The 19,930-nt window shown below is 42.8% G+C and overlaps 1 protein-coding gene across 2 annotated transcripts in view; it reads right to left on the bottom strand.

Moving 5' to 3' along the window:
* The window catches only part of ATP9A (ATPase phospholipid transporting 9A), a 94,767-nt gene that overhangs the window by 32,618 nt on the left and 42,219 nt on the right, over positions 1 to 19,930 (bottom strand). For both annotated transcript variants that reach the window (XM_073309381.2, XM_073309379.2), the window contains exons 10-14: positions 17,817 to 17,893; positions 16,119 to 16,279; positions 15,403 to 15,545; positions 13,332 to 13,444; positions 6,558 to 6,770 (exon numbers count right to left, since the gene is read on the bottom strand). In XM_073309381.2, coding sequence (XP_073165482.2) covers positions 6,558 to 6,770; positions 13,332 to 13,444; positions 15,403 to 15,545; positions 16,119 to 16,279; positions 17,817 to 17,893 — 707 coding nt within the window. The remainder of the gene's footprint in view (positions 1 to 6,557; positions 6,771 to 13,331; positions 13,445 to 15,402; positions 15,546 to 16,118; positions 16,280 to 17,816; positions 17,894 to 19,930) is intronic.

The raw sequence follows: 19,930 nt of genomic DNA, 5'->3' as shown, positions 1-19,930 counted from the left end.
AGTGTTTCTAACATGCTACAGCACATAGGACCTCATCCAAAGTTTCAACTGACTTCAATAGGCCATTCAGACCTCAATCTAATAAGGTATTTCAAGTCTAGAACTATTGGTGTGACTCTCCGTGGCAGGTTCTCCTTCAAGCTAAAGCTTATTGACTATTTTTAGGATTTGGACAGCCTGGCTCTAGGTCTCTCATACACTCACCATGTTGCTAAAAGCCCCCTTAGAATCTGTGTAGTAGCTTACCCATCTTCATCACATGATTACAATGTACTGAAGAAAAAACTTACTGCAAAGTGGGTGCCTAAATCTTCATTTACCCTAAAACCCGGCGGGAAATAACATGCTTAAAATGCTGCTTCTTGTGTTCGACGTTTCATAGTTTGTGGGATTCAACTTAAAGGAATTGCTCCCCCTCAGGACTGCAATAAATGAAACTTTGGAGGGCTAATTCAGAACTTATCTATACAGAATATTTGCATTAAGACACCTTCCAGTTTCTGCTCTACCTCACTTCTTTACTCTGTCTTACCATCATTTTATATTTTTCCGACAAAAAGCATGGTCCAACTAAATGCACAGAGCCCAATACTAGTTCAGATTTAGATCACTGTCATTGCAGCTGAAATAAGAACTTATTAAAAGGGTCACCTGAATTCCTGCTGGGCAGAACCCTGCATAGATATTTCAGTAGGGACTGCTCACAGACTAAGGTTCTTCACACAGCATGAGGATGTATGGCAGAATTAGACCATACATCATTAGTTAGATTATTTTTTTTACAGCACAAAATTCTTTCGTGGATTTGGAACCACAATGTGGTATTTGGAGAGGCAAATTATTTAACTGTTAAAAAAAAAAAAAAGAGAGCGAGGGCATGGCAGGTTTAGGGGAGGGAGCGGGAAGGGGCGGAGTGGGGACAGGGCATGTGGCAGAGCAGTGATCTCCCTCTCCCCCCCGGCACATTGGAAAGTTGGTGCCTGAAGCTCCAGCCCCGAAGTCGGTGCCTATTCGAGGAGCATGTGGCTCTGGAGCCATGGGCTGGCCACCCCTGCTCTATCCCATCTCCACAGTGCGATGTTACATTAGTATCACTCTCTGAAATCTCACAGACCGAAAAGAACACTTCACGCTTATTTGTCTACATGTTTGAAATCTGCAGTTGTCTGAAGGCCTAAACTTCCTTGTTCCCTTCACAGCCAAGTAAGAGTCTCATGGAAAAATAATTATTAAAATACCTGGATTTTCTCATGCAGGAGACAGGGACTAGATGAGAAATGTTACCGTACTTGGACTATGAAAAAAGGAAAGAGGTGGTCTGTCTCCTCCACTCACTCTAGACTGTCAACGTCATGCAGTGAGGTAAAAAAAGGCTTTATAAAAAATTTTCATAGGGGACAAAAGCTTCATCAGGGCTGTTAAGGAAAGTGTGCAACAAGCAGATGTGTTAAGAATAAGAGGACCAGAATTACATGGAATCAGCTAGTCAGAAATATTGAAACCCATTAATTTGCTTGTGTCTTGTTGATCAGGAGAATAATAGATTTTGTACCTTAGAGGCCTTGGTTTGTTTTTTAAACCTTTCACTTCCACCCATGCCCTAATATAGCATCACTGAAGTTTTCATATGTTACATAAAATGAAAAGTAATTACCATGAGTAATAAATAAAGAGAGTTACAAACCCCACAACATACAAAATCCATATGTGATTTACCAGGACATTTACAATAACTGATTCCATAAAAAAGAATTGATATAATAAACAAGGTTATCTTGGACTCCACAATTAAAATGAAATAAATCAATGGCTGGACTGCCATTAAGACAAGATACAAGGTGTAAGTCTCTTACAGAAGGAATGGAGAAATATCTATTTGGCTCTCAATCTAGGCTAAAATAAATATCCCTGGTGATAAATCAACTTAAGTATACTTCATTGCCAGAAGTTTCCTGATTGCTAGGATTCCCCATACTTTGCAAACTATTCCTCTGCTCAAAAGCCAAGTTGTACCCATTTACCAAATACATATTTCAAGCAGAAAAAAAGGCATAAAGCAATCCAATGGTTAGAAACTGAAGCTAGACCAATTCAGACTAGAAAAAATGCAATTAAAACAAACCACTTGAAACACAGCAAGTAGTTAACCACTAGGATATACCTAAGGACATGGTGAATTCTCCATCAAATGAAGTTTTTAAATCAAAACTGATATCTTTCTGAAAGATATGTTATAGCTCAAAACAGAAGTTATGGACTTAATGCAGAAATTACTGGGTGGGCTTCTATGGTCTATGTTATATAGGAGGTAAGATTAGATGATCATGGTGGTCTTCTGACCTTAAAAATCCAATAATACCTGCAACTGCAAGGAAAACTTTCTTAGTCAATTTATGAATCATTTCCCTATGAGCTTTGCAGATGGTTTAATTCTGCGGCACCTCAGGCAGAGACGGAGGACTCCTTTTACTCCTACATTTAACACACTAATTCAGTTACACATATTTAATATCAGCATCTCCTGGAAACTAAAAAACTACAGAGAAGTAGGTGTCGATTTTCCATATGTTGTACCGCTATTGAGGTAGGCTCACTTCCCCCCTCCAAATAGATCCTTTCTTTCTTGATCTGCCATTTAAGTTAGATCTCAGGACAACAAGCATTTAAATTTCCAAAAAAGTTTACACTTAGGGTAATATGTAAAACTGAATATAACATAATTGAAAAATTAGCTGAGTGAAGACCTTACAAGCCTCATAAGGTGGTGCAGAGTGCAACACAATCCTAGGGCTCTAGGACCCAGAAGAAGCCTGCACAAGAGAAGAAAGAAGCAGATCCTCCCTCCTGCTGCTGTCTCCGCCCACCTTCTGGTCCCAGACCAACCCCTCTGTCCCTTCTTAACTCTACCCTGGACCTTCAGTACTCAACTCAAGGGGAAGGGAAATGGCACTGGCTTTTTAAACCACCACTTTCCAACCTCCAAAAGCCGCAGAATTCCTGCCTCTGCCCAAAAAACATTTTTCACTGAAACTTTTGAAGTTTGCTGACTAGCTGTAATTGAAAATATTAAAATTAATAGGTTTACACAGCACCTAGTGCAATGGGGCCCTGGCACTACCATAAAGAAAATAAATAATAGTGTCAACATCAACAGGGCCTTCGTCGATGCAGATTTTGGGCACCCTGTTTTACTGGACATAGGAGTGCATTTTCAGAGTAATCAAAGATAGGAAACTGACATACACTGCGCTATTTAAACTGACAGTTATGTGTGTTACAAGTCACAGTCATGCTGTCTGAGAGAAGCATCTGAGTTGGAAAATAAGTGTGGGTGGGAAATTAAGTGCGTGCGTGTGTGTGTGATTTATATATAAAGCAAGCAAGAGTAAAACCGATTTCAGAGAACCCTGTGACCACTGAGAGAAACATAGCAAGAGAGTCCTCCATGCTCAGAGTTGAACAGCAACCAAAATAGCTAATAAACCTTTATTACTACATTCTAGGAATCTCTGGATATTGTTCTGTTTGCCTATACTATGTTAGATATATTTCTCTGCAGTGTAAGTCAGAATTGCTAGTGCAACTCTATATTCCATGTCTCTAAACGTCACTCTCTGGCCAGTCATTAAATTACTCAAGCCATCACTGAAATGGATATTGATTAACAAATTTCATTTTAAAGAGAGACAAATTGATCCTTGTTATTAGTTGCTCTTCAAATGTCCCCAACTGGATTGCCTAGGAACACAGACAATGGCAGTAATCAAGTGGAGCACACTCTTTCGTGTCCTGGAAGCTGTGGAGTGCTGTCAGAGTTAAAGATTGTTTGCCCAAGAATCCCAAGCACGCTTATCTCTGATCAGATTATATCTATTTCATTTCCCCTGTTAGTTACTGTATGGCTACAACGGACACAATCAAAGAGCCCCAAGGCTGTAACTGATATCTGAATAAAGATACTTCAAGACTTCTAAATGGGAATATGCACAGGAAACAAATTTAGGAAATCCTGTTCTCTGTTACAGGAAATTAATCCTATTCCAACTGGTAGAAATTACCCTCACTGTTCAAAAGTAAGAAGAATAAAAGTTTTTGTACTCATTTCATAAACTGACCTCTCCTGACATGCTAATATTTTATTGATATAGAATTTCAAAGTAGGCTTTAGATGCTTGTTAAAGACTTTCCCTCTAGGAATCCATGAATGCTATTTAACAGTATCACACTTTCCTGAAGGGTTTAACTAGCGCTGGTTTCATATTTAGTACTCCCTATTGTGAGACACATAGTAGATGTCTGACTGATATTTGTGCTCTTGAGACCTACAGACAAGATGTCTTCAGTAAAGCATATCTAATTTCTGAAACCACTTGTAATTCACAGTTCAAATCATTGCAAGGAAAACAATGTAGACAAAAGTATAATTTCAGAGAGATTAGTTATAAAGTTACAATATAAAAATACCATGTATTACAGCCACATTAGTTGCAAAAAAATTTAAAGCAGGAGTTACAATTACAATTGGAAATATGTCAAACTTCACTGAGACTATACGGGCATGTAGGTAAAGAAACAGAGGCTATGAATGTAAATAGCCAATAAATTCACTAGGAAACAGCCTCAAATACTGACCACAAAAATTAACATCTGGAAATTGTTCGGATCCAATTTCAACGCAAAGGCACTTACTTCTGTAAAACTGCTTTATTGGCGAGAGCAGCACTTCAAGGAGAAACCCAGGTAAGCAAAATACAGAAAAAAAGTACAGCTCGGAAGCAGTATTTGCACAGTGCCTGTTCACTCCAAGCACCATGAAGACACAAATACCCTTTTTGTCACCACGAGCACAAGAATTTTGTTTACAAAAGAATGTACTTAAAATGATCCTATACTGGGGGCTAGGAAACCTTTTGTCCTCTTGAAAGGAGATCATGGTCTATCTGAGTGAGTAATCATAGGAAATATTTTAAAAGTATGTGCAACGTAGGGCAAGTCGTCAGCACAATCTTTTGAGGTTGTACCTTACTAGAATAATCTTAGAACTCTGGATATTTGAAGGATTTAAAAATTTTCTTATATGAACAGCTCCTCACCTTTAATACCACCTTTAGGAAACCTAGCTAGTCTTATAATGTTAAGAGTGAAAAACTGTTTATGTAAAGCAATAAGAAAAAAAAAACGTTCAAATACTGCCAACGATCTACACATCATCAATGGAATTTCTAAGAAAAATTTCAAATTTTCAGTCTTCTAGCAGATATGGGCAAGTGTAATTATTCAAACAAAAGCTGATTTGGGCTGGGGGGGGGCAGGGGATTGGGCTCTGGGGCTAAAAATAGCAGTGTAAAGTTCAGGCTCAGATTGGAGACCCTCCTCCACTCTACTTTTATAGCCTCATAGCTCGAGCCCCATGAGCCTGAGTCAGCAGACCTAGGCCAGCTATGGGTCTTTTATTGCAGTTTAGACATACCCATAGAGGTGGGGGACTGCAGGTATCTGTGCCAGATCTGGACCTTTGCACCAGCAGCGAGTTCCTCTATGACAGAAGAATTCTTTGCTGGGCATTTGCGGTCAGTTTATGCTTCCTTTGTCCCATAACTGCATAGACAGTCTGACCCCTTGACTTGACTAGAATAGGCTTGCCTTTAATTAAAGATGAGCTGTGGTTCACCTTGCTAAATATACATAAAATTGGTTTAATATATAAGCAAAGAGGGAGGGTTTGTTTCACTTCTAAAATATTTATTGTTTGACACGTAGCACTTACATTATTTTCCTATTCATTCCTATAGTAAAGAGTTTTTGATTATGCTTTTTCTTAATAGAAGTGACAGACTTATTTTCAAATACACCTCTACGCTGATATAAAGCGGTCCTTGGGAGCCAAAAAATCTTATCGTGTTATAGGTGAAACCGCGTTATATCGAACTTGCTTTGGCCTCGAGCATTTCCATTCTTAATAGTCACTTCCCGCCCCCTGACTGACCCCTCAGAACCCCTGATCCATCCAACCCCCCTGCCCGCTCCCTGTCCCCCGACCCCATCCACACCCCTGCCCCCTGAGAGGCCCCCCGGGACTCCCACACCCTATCCAACGCCCCCATCCCCTGACCGCCCCGCCCCCAGAACCTCCGAACGATCCAATCCACCCTGCTCCCTGTCCCCTGACCACCCCCCAAGACCCTCTGCTCCTTTTCCAACCCCTCGGCCCCGGCCCGGCACCCTTAACATGCTGCTCAGAGCAGCGTTTCGGAGCCAGACACGCTGACGCGCTGATCTGCCAGAGCATGCAGCCCCGCCTCCCAGAGCGCTGCTTTACCGCGTTATATCCAAATTTGTGTTATATCGGGTCGTGTTATATCGGGGTAGAGATGTATGTTAATGTGACAATGACATAATTCATCGTGAGGATGCTCTATTAGCAATTATTAGTTAGCACTGATGGTTTGACACCGAGCTCTTCCATTTCAGAGAGGCTTCCTTCAGATATTGCCTATTTCAAACCCTTAAAAACATGGAGGTGAGGGAGAAGAGGGTGGGAAAAAAGGAAATCTCACCTCATCAGGACTGGAAGCCTGGTACACCCTGCAGGAGTCTTCATAATGTCTCTCAGCTTCAGCCTGATCTGTCACACCATTAGACTCATACACTGGTGTCACGTTGTGGCAGAGGGCAATCGCTTTCACAGCCTCGTGAACACGGCTACTCATGGTTTTACGTACTTTGGTGGCCAGGGTGGGGCCTTTTAAAGCAGGAGGGTCTTGTGACTGCTAACGAGAAAGGAGAAAAGAAAGCGTAGACAGTTTTGAAAAGCAGGAATAAATAGAGTATCATTAAGGATCTTGCTTCTGTTATAACCATACACATACTATTTGCATGGACACACACCTCCACTAACTTGGGATATGTTTTTGACTGGGGCATCTTCTTTGTATGTGTTATCATGGGAATAACTGAGACCACTTCCCAGTTATATGCAGCTAAATGAAGTTAGATTTACTTAATTAGAGATGAAATGAAAAAATAACTCCCTAAGATATTTGTCCAAGAGTTTTCAGCACAGCTTGAATGAAAAGGGTCATTTGCTGCTGATCCACCAAATCACTACACAAGCTTAGTGGATAAAAATGTTCCCCCAAAATCACCAGATTGTGTGTTCCGTTGAAATCACATTTTGGTCAGCAAAAGACCCAGTGGTTTTTATGCTTGAGAATGAATGGCTTTCATACGCATGAACAGGATTGCTGAAAACAGAAAACAGATGGGCTCACATGGAACGAGAAACTTAAATTAAGTTCATTTAATTTTTAATACTATTTTTAGTATCAGAATCAGACTCCTCTGGTAATTACACAATTACTAAAGTATGCTGGTCACAAAGAGGAGACATAGTGATCCAGTTTCCTGTTCTGTTAACCTTTAATGTCAAGAGGACAAAAGCTTCACTTCCAGGCCAAAGGGCATAGCATGGTAAAAATAAGAGCAATGAAGAACTACAATTTAAATGAATCATTACTAGCAAATGCTTCTAATTATAAAGTATCTTAATTCTACAAAATTTCTGTGCTAAACTTGTGTGCTGAACTTCCATAAATCTTATAATATATATATATATTCTTATATTTTAAAAATTAAATGCTATCTTCAAAATTTGAGTCTCTAATAAATCTAAAATCTATCTGTGGGTTTTAAACTGCTACCCATCACCCTGATATTAGGGTGCATTCCACATAAAATCAATAGGAATAGTGAAGTCCTTGGTTCAACCACATTTAGAGTCACATACAGTACTCAACCATTCATCCATTAAGTCTAGTACCCTGTCCTGATTAATACTGGATGCTTTAGGAAGTAATTTACCACTAGTCAAGTTTCTTCACCTCTCAGACTGAGATGGTGCCTGAACAGGTGTAGCCTGATCACAGAGAAATGTTTATAGACAGGAAGTATCTGGCAGTTCAGACTGACTAGCAGCTCTCAATGTCTGACAGAGATCAGATGCCAAAATGGCTGTGAAAGCCAAAGAACAAAAGGCAGGTAGGTGGCTAAGGCAGTCAGCAGTTGAAAGCCGCACCTACTAATATGCACATAAAGATTCTGAGGTGTTTGAGAATGCCAGGTGTGCAACTATACCTGAGAGGCAAAAGAAACAAACAAAACACATTATACCTGAGGCACACACACCAGTGGATATCTCACGAAGAGACAGCTCAAAATGCCAAATATCCATTGGCCTGGGAGGGAGAATAGGGGCTTTGCTTGACAGTTTGTACAAAGGCCAGCTGAATCACAGAAAGGAGATTTTCAGATTCAAGAAAGAGCAGAACAGCTCCTCTACAACCATACAGCACACTTCAATGGTATGTCTACACAGCAGCCAGGAGCATGCTTCCCAGCTCAGACAGACAGATATGCAATAGCTCTGCTCAAGCTACTGCACTAAAAATAGCAGTGTGTCCATAGCAGCACGGACAACGACTTGGGCTAGGCATCAGAGTACTACCCAGGGGTCAGATGGGTTTGTACTCTGAGAGCTAGCCAGAGCTGCCGCCCATGTCACCATGGCCACACTGTTATTTTTGTCATGCTAGCTCAAGAAGAGCTAGCGCATGACTGTCTACCCATGCTGGGAAGCACGCTCTCAGCTGCTATATAGACGTACCCCAAGGAGAAGAGTCCTATTTTACACTGCAGTTTTTGTCTTTTTTTTTGCATGCAGAATGCATGCTTCATATTTTAACTTTGGGAGGTTTGTGCATTCAGTTGGTTCTAAAATACCTTAGGTCAAAATGTAAGGAGATGTGATATGCAAAGAAGCAAATTACTGCACTCGGCATTTTGTTTTGGGGAGAATGTTAGTCCCTTGGCATATACACTGTCTTATGTGAAGTGACTCCATAACCAAAAAGAAATACAAGTGTTTGACAGTAAGACCCCATTGTACAATGACCCACCCATCTGCTGCCAAATTCTACTGACTGAACCTGCAGGGTCGCATTTTACAAATGAGGAACAGAGCAGTCACTAAAGACCGAGACTTCTGATCATGAATAAGCCACTGCAAAACTATTTCTAGCTGCAGGAGGGTCTAATGGTTGGAGAGAAAGCTGCTTGTTAAGAACAAATTTTAAAAAAATTTAAAAAACCCATTTTACTGATGACTAAATTACTATTAATCTAAACAGTGTTAAAAGACAACCGAAAACATTAACTATTGATGACTTCCCAAGGGTTAAACATTTTTTCAAGGGTAATTAACCTGCTGGGCTAGTGCAGTAGAAATTCATCCTGTTTTCGGGGAAAAGGTATGACATGTTTGATATGAAAAATCATCAAGCCCCTCATTAGCATAAAGAGTGACGTTTAGTTATTTTAATTCTCAATGAACAGGTGTTTTCATTGAATTTAACCATTCTGCTGCAATGTGTGCAATGCAGTCCCAGGAGCCTAACACTATTACATGCACCCAAAATGTTAAATTGACCAACCTTTTGCATTTCACTAAGTTTGGATTAAAAAAATTTTTTTTAAAAAGAGTACTTTCACTTGTTTTAGGGGAGGAAGTTCTTTTTAAGTCTGATTTTTACTGGACCATTTCCCTTTAAAAGAGACAGAAAAAAATACTAAAATGTAAACAAATTTCAAATAATAATTGAAGGCTCAAAGCAATCTATTGCGAAGAGGATTTGTAAAGGATTGTAATGAATTATGAATCCCAAATCTAGGACAACAGGATATGTGTTCATACTTCATGGATTGGTGCTGATGGTTTTGGATGTGCCCTTCATGATATATGTAGGCACAGCTGTGGTCATTACATTTTCTTCACAGGAAGTTGCAGGAGTGACTGCTAGGGTCCTTTGGTAGCTTTACCCAATTTACGAGAATGACAAAGGAAATTACAAGTCAGAGCCAGGAAATATAGTTTTCTCACCCTTACAGTTCAAAAGATGTCTATTTGTTATACAAAACTGAACCAAAAGAGCGCAAGCATATAAACAAAGAAGTTCAAGATTGTTCACTACCATAGAGAAGGAATGCTAAGGGAAAATCTCCCATTATCATAGAAACATAGGACTGGAAGGGACCTTGAGAGATCATCTAGTCCAGTCCCCTGCACTCATGGCACGACAAAGTATTATCTAGACCATCCCTGACAGGTGTTCATCTAGGATGGCCTTGCTTTGTAAGTCAAATACTGTACTTACTCATGTGATTTACCTGGAGATTTTAGGTATTTAACGTTGAGAAAAATTGGCCAAGTTTCAAAAGTACAAATTACTGTTATATCAGCCTGAACTATGATTTTACCCAATTTTGAAAAGATACAGAACGCTGTGGAAGAACTTCCCAAGTTGTAGCCAGTTTTGAAAAGTGGATATTTGGTTTGGACCATAAACATTCCCAGGAAACTTCTGATACTGTACTGTATGCAGTATTACCAACGACAAGAGATCAAAAATCATAATTCTGGCCCAAAATTCATGAGCTTTTTTAAACAGATTGCATTGTGTGTTTAGGTCAGTCTCTTGATTTTTGAACGCATACTGGCCATCCCCAGGGTGTGTACATATGACAATTAGTGTTGCCCACTCCCACATATACTGGATAAGGTGATTTTGGCCCCTGCTGCAGGAGCTCTCACCCCCATATCTGCCACTCTCCTGCCCAGCAATTAGTCCTGTCCCACAGTCCCTCATCAGTTGTGTCCCAACCCAACCCCCTCAATTCAACTCCCCCTCAGTTCAGTCCCACAGCCCCCATCAACCCCCACTGCACTCAGTTCACCCTCCCAGCACTCACCGCATCTGCTCAGATCAATATAGCCCTCCCACCCTACCAGCCCCCTCCCGCCTCACTTCAGCCCCACTGCAGGCCCCAGACCATAGTTCAGCCCTCCCAGCCTCACCTATGCTCCTCTTAAGGTTCTTCACCTTCACCAGGCTGCAGCCGGGGGGGGAGAAGGAGGGGGAAAGGGAAGGGACTGCAGTGGGGTCCCCTCTCCCACTTCCCAGATTGGCAGGGGAACCCTGGCTGCGGGGCTGACAGTGGGGAGCCCTGGCCACTGAGGGTTGACAGTGATTTCTAAGTAAAATTAAGCCTCACTCGTGATCTGGCTGTATTTCAAGGAATCCCTGTTGAGGTTACAGGGACAAACCATCCCGATGAGTCGAAAGAATAGTAAATATGGCAGGCGACCAGCTTGGCTTAATGGTGAAATCCTAGCGGATCTTAAACATAAAAAAGAAGCTTACAAGAAGTGGAAGGTTGGACATATGACCAGGGAAGAGTATAAAAATATTGCTCGGGCATGTAGGAATGATATCAGGAGGGCCAAATCGCACCTGGAGCTGCAGCTAGCAAGAGATGTCAAGAGTAACAAGAAGGGTTTCTTCAGGTATGTTGGCAACAAGAAGAAAGCCAAGGAAAGTGTGGGCCCCTTACTGAATGAGGGAGGCAACCTAGTGACAGAGGATGTGGAAAAAGCTAATGTACTCAATGCTTTTTTTGCCTCTGTTTTCACTAACAAGGTCAGCTCCCAGACTGTTGCGCTGGGCATCACAAAATGGGGAAGAGATGGCCAGCCCTCTGTGGAGATAGAGGTGGTTAGGGACTATTTAGAAAAGCTGGACGTGCACAAGTCCATGGGGCCGGACGAGTTGCATCCGAGAGTGCTGAAGGAATTGGCGGCTGTGATTGCAGAGCCATTGGCCATTATCTTTGAAAACTCGTGGCGAACAGGGGAAGTCCCGGATAACTGGAAAAAGGCTAATGTAGTGCCAATCTTTAAAAAAGGGAAGAAGGAGGATCCAGGGAACTACAGGCCAGTCAGCCTCACCTCAGTCCCTGGAAAAATCATGGAGCAGGTCCTCAAAGAATCAATCCTGAAGCACTTACATGAGAGGAGAGTGATCAGGAACAGCCAGCATGGATTCACCAAGGGAAGGTCATGCCTGACTAATCTAATTGCCTTTTATGATGAGATTACTGGTTCTGTGGATGAAGGGAAAGCAGTGGATGTATTGTTTCTTGACTTTAGCAAAGCTTTTGACACGGTCTCCCACAGTATTCTTGTCAGCAAGTTAAGGAAGTATGGGCTGGATGAATGCACTATAAGGTGGGTAGAAAGTTGGCAGCCGGTATCAAGTGGAGTGCCCCAAGGGTCGGTCCTGGGGCCGGTTTTGTTCAATATCTTCATAAATGATCTAGAGGATGGTGTGGATTGCACTCTCAGCAAATTTGCGGATGATACTAAACTGGGAGGAGTGGTAGATACGCTGGAGGGGAGGGATAGGATACAGAAGGACCTAGACAAATTGGAGGATTGGGCCAAAAGAAATCTGATGAGGTTCAATAAGGATAAGTGCAGGGTCCTGCACTTAGGACGGAAGAACCCAATGCACAGCTACAGACTAGGGACCGAATGGCTAGGCAGCAGTTCTGTGGAAAAGGACCTCGGGGTGACAGTGGATGAGAAGCTGGATATGAGTCAGCAGTGTGCCCTTGTTCCCAAGAAGGCCAATGGCATTTTGGGATGTATAAGTAGGGGCATAGCGAGCAGATCGAGGGACGTGATCGTTCCCCTCTATTCGACATTGGTGAGGCCTCATCTGGAGTACTGTGTCCAGTTTTGGGCCCCATACTACAAGAAGGATGTAGATAAATTGGAGAGAGTCCAGCGAAGGGCAACAAAAATGATTAGGGGTCTAGAACACATGACTTATGAGGAGAGGCTGAGGGAGCTGGGATTGTTTAGCCTGCAGAAGAGAAGAATGAGGGGGTATTTGATAGCTGCTTTCAACTACCTGAAAGGGGGTTCCAAAGAGGATGGCTCTAGACTGTTCTCAATGGTAGCAGATGACAGAACGAGGAGTAATGGTCTCAAGTTGCAGGGGGGGAGGTTTAGATTGGATATTAGGAAAAACTTTTTCACTAAGAGGGTAGTGAAACACTGGAATGCGTTACCTAGGGAGGTGGTAGAATCTCCTTCCTTAGAGGTTTTTAAGGTCAGGCTTGACAAAGCCCTGGCTGGGATGATTTAACTGGGAATTGGTCCTGCTTCGAGCAGGGGGTTGGATTAGATGACCTTCAGGGGTCCCTTCCAACCCTGATATTCTATGATTCTATGATCTCTGGATAGAACTCGGAAATGTCAGGATTTTTTTTTTTCAGTCACGGCTGGTATGTATGGTAATTATACATATATACATATTAATCATGCAGCTGCCTATATGTTTTACTGAAAGTTTGAGCTATGTAGTCAGGATCCCTTTATGAACAGCCCAATGACCTGTCAAACTAAGAGTTAAGTTAATCAGACTTTACTTTACCTGCGTATATATACTAAATATATGGCTCTGCACTTCATCCATGGAGTCCAGTCCATAGGCTACTGTCCCAAGGTGAAGCCGTTTAAAAACCATCTCATTCTGTGTGAGAGTTCCTGTAACAGAAGCAGCATTATAGGCCACGTCCAAGCCATGGCAGATACTTATTTTCCAGTCAAACCCTATTCCCTGCTCTTCCCAACAAAGAGAGAAAGGATGAGATGGGAGCACAGATGTTTACCTAGTTACTATAATAAGCTACTAGTGCAGCTTCAAGCTTAATAATTTGTGGGTAGATTCTTGCAGGGAGTGGTAGAATACTTGGCTAGGAGCTCCATTAAAATGAGACTATTCACCAAGTAACTTACTGCTTAGTGAGATAAGAGTATCAGTGTGAAATCCTGACCCCACTGAAGTCAATTTCAGTTTATCCATTGACTTAAATGGGTCTGGGATGACATCCCAGAATCTGGCCCTTGGTTATTAACTAAGGCCTTTTGTTGTCCTAGACCAGAGTCGTGAAGGTTCTGTGACAATAAACGCTGGAATGATGGCAGGTGACTGGTTTCTGTTCCTAAAGAAGGGTTGTCTGTAGAGCTGGGCAAAATGTATTTGGCAAATTTACTGCTCGCTAAACAATGCATTTTCAAGGCACCAAAACTTCACCAAAATAAATAAAAGCCACAAAAACTGGAAATGTTGATTTAAAGTTTCATTTTGAAAAGGTAAATTTTATTTCACAAATCAAAACACTGTGTTTCAAGCCAAAAAAAAAAGTTTTTTCAGTTTTTCATTCTGGGGAGAAAAACTGGAAAAAGAAGAAGAAAACTAACAGAACTTTATTTTGTATATTTCTGTCCAACTTCCAAACTGAAAATAAGCGTATTTTAAAAAAAAAAAAAAGGGGGAAGAAGGAAGTTATTCCATTCCCTCTAGCTCACAGAACAGGGACTAAAGACTGACAGAAGTGAGTGATGGTGAGAAAAACACACAATAAACCATAAGGGGTGAAAAATCATTCAGGTCTCTTGCCCGTTTCTGTGCACACCCCCTCATTAAGGAAGGGCTCTATTATATATGAGAACAACATGGAGATTCAAAACATTGTTTATACTGAACCACATTTTCTAAAAGGAAATCCCGGTTAGAAAAGAAGATACGTTATATCAGTGGTCACCAACTGGTCGATCGTGATCAACTGGTCGATCCTGGAGACTACCAGTCGATAGGGATCTCTAGCTGCACAGCCGCTAAGGCAGGCTCCCTGCCTGCCCTGGCCCCACACTGCTCCCAGAAGTGGCCAGCGCGCCCCCGCAGCCTGAGGCAGGATCTCCACGCGCTGCCCCTCTCTGCAGACACCACCCCTGCAGCTCTCATTGTCTGGGAATAGGAAGCTGTGGTCAATGGGAGTTGCGGGGGCGGTGCCTGCAGAGATGGGTAGTGCCTATGGAGCCACATGTCCCTCCCAGGGGCTTCAGGGGCGCGTTGGCCCCTTCCTTAGCCCTGCTGCACCGCCAACCAGGAGCTGCCCGAGGTAAGTGCCCCCCGGCAGGAGCCTGCACCCCAGCCCTGAGTCCCTTCCCAGAGCCAACTGCCTACACCCTAAACCCCTGCCCCAGCACTGAGCCCCCTCCCACAGCCAGCACCCTGTACCCCCTCCTGCACCCCAACACTCTGCCCCAGCCCGGAGTACTCTCCCACACTCCGAACCCGTCAGCCTCAGCCCAGAGCCTGCACCCCTTCCCGAACCTCAACCCCCTACCCCAGCCCAGTGAAAGTGAGTGAGGACGTTGGAGAGCGAGCGATTGGGGTGGTGGTGGAGGAGGGGATGGAGTGGGCACGGCTTTGGTGAAGGGGCAGGGCCACAGGGAAGGGGTGGGGTAGATCCTGGGTTGCACTTGAATTCAAAAAATGATCTTGTAAAAAGGTTGGAGACCACTGTGTTACATTTTCCTACCCCATCAAAGAAGAACGTATATTAACTTATTTGACTATTCAAAGAAAATGTTACCCAAAGACCTCCTTCACGCTTTTGCCTACACCAAAACTCCTGATAACTCATTTACCTGCATACCTGTTTTGTCTGTAAGTAAATAGGATATCCGTCCGAGCTGCTCTGGAATAGTGCTGGATCGAACCACTGTCCCAGGAATTTTGGAATCCCTACGGATCATCCAGCTGTAGACTATTTTCCCCATATCCAGGTTCACACGTAAGCTATGTTGGGGAAAAAAAGAACAAAAGGGCTAAAAAGAAATATCATCTGAGATTGTCCCCAAAGTATGGGGATAATAAATTTGCTATAAACCTTTGGACAAACATCATGAGCTACCACAGGAAAGTGCTGTAATAAAAGGATGAGACTTCCATATTAGAATTGATCAGCACAAGAAAGTGTTGAGGGAGAACCATGTATTAGCTCCTGCGACAGCAATGAGAAGTTCGAAGTTGCTAAGCAAAAAAGATACACTGTGAATGGAAGATGGACACACCATCTAAGTAGGGACAAAATGATCAACAACCAAAAAACCAGAGGTTAAAAAAAAAATTAAAAATCGTGGTGGTTTGCTTTCTTCCCCTCACCCCCTTCATTTTTGCTCACCTCTCTTCAGGGAAACAGGATGCCTATAGAGCAAGAGAGGCTGTCCCTGCAATAGGCATTTCTAATCCCTCATTTCTGGAGACCTCACAAGGAAGTCCAATATTGTAAAATTCTAGATGTGTATGTTAAAGTGTGGCAGAGTAGAAGGCTAATACATTTTGCTGGGAAGGGTTAATTGATTGGCTTACCTAATAGGAATGATGTTTGAAAACAGGAGGAGGAATCGTATGATCTGAAGATACCAGCGGCCTGCGAAATGCTGGAGGGCCACCATGACAAGCGAGACCACCACAAGGGCTCCAAACAAGATTTTGGTGAGGCAGTTCACTTCCAAGTCAAATAGGCCAATCTAAGCAAATAAAATAAAATATTTTCCACAGTGTAAAATCGAGAGATTAATCCATGTAGTGTTCTCATATTTGGCATGAGCTGCCATCATGCCTTCGAGTGTGCATGCACCCAAAAAGCTAATGGGACTGATGCGTACATTTCCAATGCAGAAGAAATGAATGCAATAAACGAAACAGAGCTCTAGAGACTACAGGGGTGGGGACCCGCACAAAATTAAAAACAGCAAGAGCGAGATTAAACATTAGTTTCAAATCAACTGGCCGTTCCAAGACGTTCATCCCCAGACACATTTTCATCTCTTCATTTAAATCCCTGTACTGTTTTGCATTTCAAAGCAACACTTTCCCCAACTCAACCTTCATGCTTCCAAGCCTTTGGAGTTACAGTGTCACAAGCACTGGAGTTCTACACACCTGCTGCTGCCACTTTCTAATGCAAGTGGCCTTTTAAAAAAAAAACGGTATTTAGAAGAGATCAACTTGGTTAGCACTTGGGTGAAGAGATCTGAGACACCTCATATCGTCAGCAACTGGCCACTAACATCCACAGAACTAAACTTAGCTAAGGGACACCATACAAGATTGTGTGTACACAATTTCAATTTATCTTTATAGTTAAAGCTAGCGTGGATCCAGTTACACTGGTATAAATGTACTTATACTAGTAGAGTTTAATCCTGCACAATAAGCCAAGCCACTACAACTGAGCGAACACTAGGGGTTGTACCAATATAATTACTGATAAATAACGATTCGTACCCCTAACATACATCACTATTCTGGTACCAAAAACCACTTGTAGACCAGGCCTGAGAAAGTAAGACAGGAAGAGACCACCTATGAGGAGTATCCTTAATTGCACACTGGAAGTAAATCACTACTCAGCTGATGCTGCCCAGTTTACACCTTGGTTAGATGTTTGCTGTGTAAGAGACAGAAACTCAACAGTATCTCCATGATGAACCTTTACATGGTTGCCCCCACTGATAATGTTTCATTTTTCTCTGAAACAGCAGGTGTACGCAAAGTTTGCAGGGGCAGGTCCAGTCAGGCAAATGGGGCTGAGTGTGGTGGGGATGGGCAATTGCCCACCTGCCCAAGGCTTGCAGTTTGAGGGGGAGCAATGACCCCTCTGCCGCCCCCCCACCCAACAAACTACACCCATGGGCGTATGTATCTGCAAGAGATAGAATACTGGGCTAGATCAGAGATTCTCAGCCTCTTTAATGCGGTGATTATATGCTAACTCTCCCTCAACTAGTTATCGTCAGATGCACCCCATAAACAATCTCGGTTCACATGGTGCTTTAGAAGAAATAAGGAGTCCATGGGTGACGCAAAGGCAGTGCCATAGGAACTGGGGTAATGAATTTACACTATTTCTCGTATCTGAGGAGAACTGATTACTAAGAACCTAGAAAATCAGCTTAGTTAAACATCAGGAGTGGGAATGAGTTTACAACCCACAGGTTGAGATCCATGGTACTATGGTGGCCCAACTGTCTACTATTGTACACCAATGGCTAAACACTGTACCTTACTTCGTGGATTTGAAGTGTTCATGACACTGCGCAGTTCCCTCCCTGTGTAAAGAACAACTCCCACAACTGTGCCTAAATGAAATAAAAAACACGATATATATTATTCTGGGATGAACAGGTTAAATAATGGCGCTTTTTTTAAAAAAAATGGTTGGGATGATGCTTGTTCTTAAAGGTTTATTTTATCCACGGACTCAATGTGCAGGCACGTTTTTAGTAGATTAATTTTAGAAAGCATGGAGAGCACCCCCCCCAAAAAAAACAAAAAAAATCAAATCAACTGATTCAAATACATGGGATATAAATTGGAAGGGTGGAGAAACGGAGACTGATTTTTATATTCAGAGTATCTCCCTCCTACAAATGCCAATGCTTGAAGCTGGACACAGCACTCTTAATTATCGTCTGTGCAATTAACCTTTAGATAAGGCAACATAAATTAATCTACTATAGTGCCTAAAAGGATAAGTACCCCCTTCTCCCATTTTCCTCCCTTAAACTCTTGGTGTGAATTCCCACCCTGTTGCAATCAAAGGAGTTGAAAAGCAGGGGTTTCGGTTCACCACCACCAATTGCCACCACAAAGTTGTACTGTTGCTTAGGTTGCCGGCCCTAGAGGCTACAAACTGTTTAAGCCTTACTATTGTCCTCGAAAAGCATAAAACAGCCACTTCATTCTAGTGGCCATCACTGCTAGCTAATGGAAATATAATACAACATTTAAACAGCAACGTGGTTATCTAGCTGCAGAATGTCAGTATTGCATACATTTTGCAACATGTCAGCATTGCACATTTCTACCCCAGCACTAAGCTCCTGTGGGTGATGGAATACTTAGTAGGACAGACACCCCAAGGACTCATATCCAGTTAGTGCTTCCATAATTTTGGGAGAATGTTGATCAAATGCATGCAGTTACATTTTAATTCTGGCCCTAGAAGCACTCGAACATCTTTAACTGGTGCACTTCACAAGTCTGAAGTCACTGTAGCCCTGATGGCAATTTCAGTGAAACAGGACTGTGCAATCCAATGTGTTCGACACGTGACCATGAGCCTTGATGGCTTCCTCTTCCTGTCTCATAAAGGTTGCGGAATTATGCCTCTCTCACAGGGCATACAAGGGCAAACAAGTTGTGCAGGGCATATAAACAGCTGTTAGGGCCTATATTTTTAAAGATATTTTGTACGTGTTAGATGCACAGAGGACATTCATGCAAATCCATGACTCCAATGTGGTTCTCTCCCTCAGTGTGCTGCTTGTCCAAGACTTACTTTGTAGTGCTAAGGCAGAGGTCCCCAAACTGTGGGGCCCAGAGAAATATTCAGGGCCCAGGCCAGCCTTGAATGTGGGGGGGTGGGGGGGAACACCACCCAACTCTGCTCCTGGCCTTGGCTCTGGCTGCCGGCCTGGGACCCCGGCTGTCAGCCCTTGCTGCCAGCCTCATGCCCGGGACCCGGTTGCCAGCCTTTACTGCCAGCCTTGCACCCGAAACCCTGGATGTCGACCTCGACCCCTGGCCCCGCCCCCTAGGTGTGGCTCCAACGTCTGCCCCCTTACCTCTGTCGGAGTCCCCACCTCTCAGAGCCCTGGCCCCGCTCCCAGCACTGGCTCCGGGGTAGGCGGAGGGCACGAGGTAAAAAGTTTGGGGACCACTGTGCTAAGGGCTGTGTGGAATGTAACAGACTACGGATGACAGAATGATTATCACAACACCATGTTCCATACAGGGCATGCAATAAGACATTCATCACACACAACTTTGCAACTTCAATAAGGGGAGCATCATAATAAAGAAGGCTAAGCTGATCTGCAATAGTTAGCGCAATATTCTTTTGATGGCCTTCCTACTACACTGTATGGATAAATTACGCAGGCCATGAATCCGTATATTTGTAGTGACAAATATTCCTGATTAAACTATACAGCTCAGTTTGATCTTTCTTTTGTGCAACTGTGCAAAAGATGCCAGGTACATTTCCTTTCTACTACCCCAGCTCATCTTTTAAGAATTAGCATTCCATTTGCACACAGACAGATCCACAATGCATGGGAATCCGAGGGTTTTTTTCTTCTTTGTAAAATAACTGACATCTGGAAGACAATTCA

The sequence above is a fragment of the Lepidochelys kempii genome, chromosome 13, assembly GCF_965140285.1.
Source record: "Lepidochelys kempii isolate rLepKem1 chromosome 13, rLepKem1.hap1, whole genome shotgun sequence".
Classification (NCBI taxonomy): domain Eukaryota; kingdom Metazoa; phylum Chordata; order Testudines; family Cheloniidae; genus Lepidochelys; species Lepidochelys kempii.
This window is presented reverse-complemented; position numbering and strand designations above follow the sequence as displayed.